The sequence below is a fragment of the Physella acuta genome, unplaced genomic scaffold, assembly GCF_028476545.2.
Source record: "Physella acuta isolate Inbredline_101_S28 unplaced genomic scaffold, ASM2847654v3 ptg000064l, whole genome shotgun sequence".
Lineage (NCBI taxonomy): Eukaryota > Metazoa > Mollusca > Gastropoda > Physidae > Physella > Physella acuta.
Genome location: NW_026731584.1, coordinates 288,070 through 297,361, shown reverse-complemented (window position 1 = coordinate 297,361; position 9,292 = coordinate 288,070). Strand labels below are relative to the sequence as shown.

General features: G+C 32.1%; 1 protein-coding gene across 1 annotated transcript; it reads left to right on the top strand.

Moving 5' to 3' along the window:
* Nucleotides 1–2,143: 2,143 nt before the first annotated feature.
* LOC131950960 (uncharacterized) lies at nt 2,144–5,580 on the top strand. The gene is made up of 5 exons (XM_059313192.1): nt 2,144–2,331; nt 2,654–2,765; nt 3,271–3,398; nt 3,770–3,890; nt 5,466–5,580. The coding sequence occupies exons 1-5, from the start codon at nt 2,283–2,285 to the stop codon at nt 5,578–5,580; spliced, it is 525 nt and encodes a 174-aa protein (XP_059169175.1). The 5' UTR covers nt 2,144–2,282.
* The last annotated feature ends 3,712 nt before the right edge of the window (nt 5,581–9,292 follow it).

Here is a 9,292-nt window from a genome sequence, read left to right as displayed (position 1 = left end):
CTGTATAGCTGGGTTTCCTTGTTTCGATATGACGTGCAGTTGTTGTTTAAAATATATGGCTTTGATTTTTTTCTAGCGTGATGTATATATGACTTGATATATGACTTGATATGTTATTGGAAGTATGTTCGTATGTGTTCTTAGAGAGGATATTGAGCCCGACACTTAGTAAACACAAAAGTATGTATGTATGTGTTTGTATGGGTGTATATATTTAACCGAGTGCTGTATTATGTATCCGTGTGCGTATGTATAGAATGTTTAGTTTTTTATAGAATATGAGTAAACTTCATCTAAATGGAAACATCGTGGTCCGCAATGATGAGGTGGGATTGTGAATGAGGTCTGATAAGTTACCTTGATAAATAACTCATTAATCAATACATTAGACAGCACTGTTTCAGTAAATTGTGCGATACAAAATTTAATTTACTTGTTTGCTATGAGAGTATCCGTAACATTGAATTTCGTCACTTACATGTATAGAGTATGACAATAGAGGGTGTGCCATGGAGTATGACAATAGAGGGTGTGACATGGAGTGTGACAATAGAGGGTGTGACAAGATAATCAAAATCAGCAGAGCGTTCAGTGTTCCGTGTGTGGATCGTACTTTACCTGAACAGGTTGACATGCTGGGTAAGATCACTGTATTATACCCCGCTTGGGTAGGTTGGCTGTTAAGAATGAGGGATTAGAGATAAGAAAAAAGAGATAAGAGTAAAAGGTAAAAAGGTTAAGGGTCAGAGATAAGGGACCAGGGATAAGGGTTCAGAGTTTAGGGACAGGTATAAAGAATCAGGGATAATGTATCCGGGATAATGTATAAGGGATAATGTATCAGGGATAATGTATCAGGGATAATGTATAAGGGATAAGAGAAAATGGCCAAGAAATTGGTGATGTGAAATAATGGATGAGAGGTGATTGACAAAGGACAAGCAACAAGGGAGTTGTGAATTTTTAAACACTAAATCAATAAAACGATTACTTCATTGGAGACAAAATCAATCATGACCAATCAGTTCACCAGCGATCAATAGCTGCTACCTAATCGTGTTATCTCCCCTTTAGCTATTGAAGACTTTGTCTACTGAAATATCTTCAAGAGTCTAAAATGTCATGTTACTTATTCTATATTGTAGCGTATAATGTGTCAACTGACTTAGACTCTATCAGGTCAGAACTGTGTCTAACACCCAGTTATTCTGGCAGTTTTGTGACGTATGATGTGTCCACTTACCGTGCCCTTACACGTCCAGTCCACGTCATAACGTGCTGTACGACCAGGCATATGTAGAATTGTAGAAATGTCACCCGTCTATCCCAATCACGTCCTCGTTAACACTTGTCTCTATTACATCGGTCGCGTACGTATCAGTTCCGTATTTCTACACGCCTGAACACCTGTCACGTGTTTAGTTACATCAATTTTTTTTATTCAATACATCTCGTTAAATCGGTTTAATATCTGGTTGTTAATAAAACTATTCGGTGCTAAGAGTATTTTTACAAAGTGTTAAGCTGCTTCTTGTATACGCATCAACAGCGTTAAACTGTACATCGAGTTCTCTATTTTTCAATGTGTAAGCGAATTATCTTTACCTTTTTCTGTATATCTTCTGTTTAACAAATGTGGCATTTGTAATTAAAAAAAAAACATTGTAGAATGAATATGAATTTTTATTCATGTGAGATTTTACCTTACGATATCCCAATATATAAAAACAAATTTAAATGTTAATTAGCTAGTTAAAAGTTCGAAATCAAAATTTGATTTATCATGAAGATATCAGTAATCATGCAAACAAATTAAAGACAATCGTAAAATTATAAAGAAATGACATTGCTAGTGAAGTGACTGCCATACATAAAACAACATGTGCTTGTGTTATGAATGATTGATATCAGCTGAACGTGAGCACATAGAAGCGTACAATTGATGCTGTAATAGGCCTAGAATAATCGCTAAAATTATACAAGTGCGAAATGACAAACGCATCAGTTGTCTTACTTTTCACTAGAAAAATGCAAGCAACTTATATCATGACGTTATCGGGCTATCATGAAGATAAATAAAAGCATGGTTCTGCAAGCTTAAACCATATGGACACCAGCATTCTATTAGTAGGTGTCGTCCATCATAAAACAACAGAGAACCAGCAGTGTGTCTGTAGGTGTCATCCATCATAAACTATCAGAAAACAAGCCTTGTGTTACCAGGTGTCGTCCAACATACAACAACTGAGAACCATCCATTAAGTCAAATTGTATCGCCCATCATGTCAATATTGCTACTACTGTGTGTGTTGTTTTTATCTTTTGCTAACGGTGAGTTTGCCAATGATTGTTCTTAAACGTCATTTTGTGAAATTAAATTCTTTTTTGGTAGGTAGAGATCCTTGAGGGAAGTCAACATACCACAGAACTGTTGGAGAGGTTGGGTTAAGCTAGGATATCACAAATTGAATGATATTGTTTTGGAGGGGTCAAAACACCACACACAAAATGTGATTGTTAAAGAGTTGTTCTGATGTTACATACAAATAGTGAACACTCTCAACATTATTTTTACTATTACGATTATATCATACCTATTTGAATACATTTTTAAATAAGACAAGCTATTTTTCTAATTTTATACTAAACTCAGACTGCACTGGATCTTGCGAACAACTTTCGGAATGCTTTGAATTTCCTGATTTTCTGGATAAAAATGAAACTTGTGATTTCCTTGACAAAGCTGATCTGGAACGAATTTGCGAGTAAGTTGTGTTTATAATTTTTCTTCTAATTAAGTTATTAGACATACTTTCGACGTCCTGTTATCTACACTGATTTATTTAGTATATTAATAATATTTCTAAATTTAATATTTAGAACATATATATATATATATATATATATATATATATATATATATATATATATATATATATATATATATATATATATATATATATATATATATATATGTATTCGTACAGAAATACTTATTTTTAGCACCGATTTTTCCAGTAGCTTGACGTTAGGATTATTTTTATCCTTTGACGTCTACTGGTGCAGCGCCTATTGTGTAAACGAGAGGCAGTAGGATTCATGGGACGACCTTGACATTCGTGACCATTTTGTTCACAACAGTAGGATTCATGGGAAGACCTATACATTCGTGACCTTTTGGTTCACAACAGAGCTTCCTAACGCTCCGCCAAGCCCTTCACTGACTTAAATGCATGTAAACTAACACTGGCTCCGTACATTTACTTACAGACAGTTGGACAGGTTTGCAGAATGTTATGTCCACAAAACAGAGGATTGCTTGAATGATGAACTTCGAATGCGTTTGGCAGAAAGTCTTAACTACAGAAGAGTAATATGTAACATGGATGGAAAATATGGTTCGTAAATTCTTCGAATTTTGACAGATAAGTGTAAAGTAGTAATATTTTAAAAGAAAAGCCTGTTTATCATCTAACAATAACTTGATGATATATATATATATATATATATATATATATATATATATATATATATATATATATATATATATATATATATATATATATATATATATATATATATATATATATATATATATATATATATATATATATATATATATATATATATATTGTTTTAGTTATGTGTGGTGTACATTATCGTTAGATTTTAATATTTGATTCAATTTAAAAACATAACAAATCAATTCGTAAAAAAGTTTAACCGATTTGTCTACTGAGATGAATTTGATAATTGTTTCTGTATTCAGCTTTGGAAGAACTTCGGGACTCTGAATGTGTTAGTTCCTTAACCAGACGACGAAAACTGAAACAAAAGTTCGTCGAATGTTTCCGAAACTTTTACACAATTGAACCAGGAGAAAATTGCGAGTAACTTTTTTTCTTTCTGCTAGTCTTTTTACTTTCTCGTACACGAAGCATTGAGAAAGTATTGTAATCTTGCGAAAACTCGAAATCGAGATTTTCGCAAATCTCGACGTTTAACACCTCCGTGAATCGGAAAAGTTTAGCAACTTTGTCCGTGTGTCTGTCTGTGTGTGTATGTAAGTCTGTCTGTGAACACGATAACTTGAGCACCGTTACAGCTAGGTTATTAAAATTTCATATATTAGTATAATAGCGATTTCCAGTAATATAAAGTGGAACTTATTATACGTTTGGTTTTTCAAAAACTTGAGTACTGTTTTGGATAGTTAAACTAAATTTTATATGTAAGTAAAAGATCTAATTTTCTGCACAATTATGCAGACATTGTTTGCTGTTCACTTGGTGCGCAATTCTTTTTTCAACGAGATTCTATTTTATTTTTAAAAGTTTAAGTTATTGAAAATGTATTAAACATCATGTCTATGTTCCGAGTTGCCACCCCCGGTAGTGTTATATAAGTATTAGGCATGCTGCCTAGCCTTGCTTAGGTTTTCAAAAAACATTTCAGATTTGATTGATTAATTAATTGGTTATTGGCTGTTATGTATTTATTTTCCTTTTTTTTCTTTTTTACTGTTTTTTTTTTGCGTCACACATGTAATTTACTGCGTCAGATTGCCTTGCATGTTCGCTTTAGTATTACAGTTTTCATCATCGGCTTGTGAGGACTGATACAGATTTACAATAGTAACACTTCTTTCTTTCTATGTTTTCTACTTTCATTCATTTAAGATGGTTTACCTATACATATATCTAATACAAAACGTCTAATTACAAAAAAAAAACCTGAAAATGCAAATGTGTAATTAAATGATGATTCAAGGGATTTTTTTTTTCATCGGCGTATTTCATGTCAGAGAAACGTTGTTGGAATAATCGCATGAAATTATTCACTAAGTTTAAATTACTTTTGTACATTATTCAACTTGTACAAAAATCCTCAAACTTTAATAAAATAATAATACCAAAGCATTCAGTTACAGTTTATTTAGTAGGTGGTGAATAATTTACATCTGATTGCACAAGCTATGTTTAGACATCAACACAATCAAGTTGATCTTTTCAGATTCCACTACATTGTTTATTACAGTAATAAAACATAATTATTTAATAAAGTTTCTAGACAAATTTGAATCATGAAGTTTAATTAGACAACCAGAGGTAGAATCTTACATTGTATGGTATTTCCAACGCATATTTAACTTTAAAATGTAATATTAGGGTGAATTATCCTTTTCCACCAATTTAACTACTGAAGATATGGAATTTTAATACTATTATGTATTCATAACATCTCAAATGAAAACTTAGATTGCATTTTGTTTTGTCACTGTACTAATGACTTTTAAATAATTATATCAAAATCGCTATACACTTCTTAGTTATGGTAATTTTACGACTCTCAACCGTAATTAAAATATCATTGCTAGCCTGCATTTAATTAAAATATTTAATTTTTTTTTGAAACGGTTAATTATAAAATCCTTAATCTTTTAATCTTTTTACTATCATGAACAGAAGACTAGAAGAAAAGATCAGCTGCTTTTCCGATGCTGTGTCTCAGATCTGCGGGCAGTCCAGTGTTGCGCGGATGTACAAGAGTCTGTCCAAAGATGCAGCGTGTACTGAATAACCGGTCAGTTAAAGGTTTTAGGCAAAATATATTTACAACAAGACATGTAATCGATAAAAGCGTAAGAGCTGATGAATATAATTATTTATTTTTCTTACAAATATAGGCATATATATATATATATATATATATATATATATATATATATATATATATATATATATATATATATATATATATATATATATTCTTTATTTTTAATTTTTAATTATTTATTTATATAATTTATTTTAAATTGATTAATTCATCATCATCACTCCTTTATGGTCCCTGGGGAGCAAAGAGCTGCAACCACACATCTCCAGCGGACTCGGTTTTGGGCTGCTCCTCTAATCTGTGCCCATGAGAGCCCAGCTGTTTTTGCCTCTTCCTCATCCGTTCTCTTACATGTTTTCTTTGGCCGGCCCACCCTCCTTTTCCCCTGGGGATTCCAGTCCAATGCATGTTTTGCTATGTTTTCTTTTCTTTTCTTAACGTGTGTCCAATCCATCTCCATTTTCGGGCCTTAATATCTTTCTCTATTGGCTGTTGCTTTAAAATTTGCCACAGATCTTTGTTTGATATTTTGTCTGGCCATCTTATTTTGAGTATATGTCGTAGGCATTTGTTTACGAACGCCTGTAGCCTATCAGTATTTGTCTTCGTAACCCTCCAGGTCTCCGAGCCATAGAGTAGCACAGCCTTAACATTTGTGTTGAAAATCCCAATTTTGCTCCGGAGTGACAGGGCCGTGGACCTCCACATCGGGCGCAGTGAGTTGAAGGCACATCTAGCCTTGTTGATACGGCATTTTATGTCCTCGTCTGCTCCCCCGTCCTTATTGATCACGCTTCCCAGATATGTGAATGTGTTTGTTTCTCGTAAATCTTCTTAATTAATTATATAATTAATATTTTTAGGGAGATGGTGAGGACTCCGGAGCTTAGTGAAGTAGTCTGCCACTATATATAAAAGTTTGTGATCAAAATAAACCATCGAGTTTGAAACATACTACATAGTGTGTTCTTTTCGTTTATTTTATGTTTTACCCACCGTTTATACAGCAGATAGACGCTATTTTTTGTACACCTATATTTTTATTATTCTGTAACACGGACCGTCAAATATTAGTCTGTGCTGCTCTACAGATGATTCAATAAAAAATTAATTAAAATTAAAAAGTATAATTTAGTTGTTGAATTCGAGATGCCAAGTCGCTTATTTTTGTGATTTAGCAAAACTTTTTTTCTTGTGTTGATTGTATTTTATCATGTTGAATAATTTTTTAACATATTTCAATAGGTATGTTACACAATTTAATATCATCGCTAAATACTCAATATTCCAACAAAAAAAAAGAATATTCAAAAATGACAGTGTTTCTATATAAAAAGTAACTTGCTATCATTTTAAAAAGTGATAAAAACATCAGTAGTGTATTTTAAAAGGTTCAACCTAGACTTTCTAGTTTAACTTGAGCGACGCTGTGTTTCAGTTCAGAATACTTTAAGATTAACAATCAGTGCAAGTATAACACATTTTTGCTTTTTTAAGCAATTTTCTAAAATTAATAGAGTCCTAGTAGCCCACCGTTCCCATAAGGGATCGCACTCTTTAAAACGAACGTAGGCGCATACTGCTTGCATGGGAATCTGGGTCGCCACGCTTAATACCACAACAATATAACGGGCTCCAAAATTGTCTACTTCCACTATTGCTGTACATGACAACATTTGAAGATGAATGATGTTTTAGTCGAACCAAATTAATAGTTAATTGGGAAGGCTGTCGTAAAAAACAGCCAGTTTCCAAAACGGTTTTAATACTTTCATGTCGTCCCCGTACGTTATTACCAATTAGAAAACTCTTCAAATAAAAATCTGAATTTAAAACAAAATTGCATGCTTTATGCGTATTTGATGTAGTCGATAGGTTCGATGAGGTAAGCGTAATTCTAATTTTGAATTATACCTGGTCATTGAAGAAAAAGTATTGTACGGGTACAGGCAGGGGACTTAATTAGGCAGGGTACTTAATTACTTCGCCAACTTCACAAAATAACTAAAATACAAATTAAAAAAACAATGAAAAAGATGTCCTTGAGATTTTTTTTCAGATTTTAAACGTCGGAAACTTTGTGAAAGAGCTAAATTATACTGCTGTATTTTATTAACAGAACACATGGTTTAAGAAAGTTTGTTAAATATAAGGTATTGATGAGAACATACACAAGAAATGTATGAAATTAATGATAATGAAAAATAAAATGGTATAGTTAAAACGGAACATGGAACATAAGACATGAGGCATGGAGAAATAGCATCTGGGATATAGGATAGTGTATATTGGGCAAAGCAAGAGGGATGATGATTAGAAAATAGGAGATAGGATAAGGGATTAAGGGATACGGGATAAACGATTTGTGATTGTTGGACAGGGAATATAGAATACGTGCTAAGAATTGTCAGACGACTAAAGGTCTACTCGGTTATAGCTCAACAATGTCCGATGATATTGATGATGCTGTTATGTATGTTGCGTCTACTCACCAATCTACACGTGTAGACATCTCAGATGGCCAATGTATGTAATTGCGTGTAATATGTATAGTTTTTTTTAATGTATTTACATCAGCATATTTTTTTCCGTTTGTTCCTAAGAGACATGAGGCGGATTAATCATTATGTCTATTTGTTTCAGGAATAGTGTAGTCAGAACTATAACAAACAGCCTTTGTGTTTCCTTAACGTAAGTTCGGTACACGGATTCGGGTTAGCAGTCCAGCGCTCTACCGCTTTAACTTCAGTTTTTCCCGTTTTTAAATAAAATTTATATATACATTTAATTATCATCATTTCCTGTTCGAGCCCAATACGCTAGGCCATGCCGTCCCACTATACTGTTAATACACCCAACCTATCATTTTCATCAAAACTCCAAGTTCTCCATATATTGCTGATGATACTGATCTCTTAGCCTCGGAAAATACGTAACGGACAGAGAATAAAAGTGCGCCCATGGGCTTTTATATGTTATGATATCGTCACAAATGTTTAACTCGCAAAATCAATTTCAAAGAGTTTTGTGAAACAACTCCTCTGTTTCAAAAGAATTATTACTAGAAAAATAATAATGCATTTACATTTTTATTTTTTACCAAATATACAAAATAATGTTTTATGCGTTTAATATATGTATATATATATATATATATATATATATATATATATATATATATATATATAATATGCATATAGCTATCTATTGTAATGCAAATAGTATTAAACATATTTTAGTAGTTAAATACCTATACACGTTTTGTAATAAATTTAAGTTGGTATAATACTAATAGTTACATTTTTAGAGTTTAAAGTATGTCTTTTTTATGTTTTTTTATTTAGTAAAATTACATTTTGCTTTTCAGTGTCATTTTTTAATGTTATATTAAATTTATATTTAATTACTTTAAAATATATACTCCCTAATTATTGAACACATCTAAATATTTACATACTAAATAAACTGAATGATAATAGCGCACAATGTTGTATAAATGGAGCAAGCCCAAGTAGGCCTATTACAAATGTCAATGAGTATTTTAAATTTATAATCAATAAATATGTGACCTTTAGGTCAGTTATGCGCCAAGAAAACAAGGTAATATTTGCTGTAAAATTATATAACACTTTTAGTATTGTTCTGCTTAATACGTACCAAATTTCCACCAGGGTAC

Excerpts from the sequence above, each read along its gene's own strand:
- LOC131950960 (XM_059313192.1), top strand. The coding sequence starts at position 2,283 with ATGTCAATATTGCTACTACTGTGTGTGTTGTTTTTATCTTTTGCTAAC. Across the intron at positions 2,332-2,653 it reads GTTTTTATCTTTTGCTAACG|ACTGCACTGGATCTTGCGAA; the intron begins GTGAGTTTGCCA and ends TACTAAACTCAG. Across the intron at positions 3,399-3,769 it reads TAACATGGATGGAAAATATG|CTTTGGAAGAACTTCGGGAC; the intron begins GTTCGTAAATTC and ends TTCTGTATTCAG.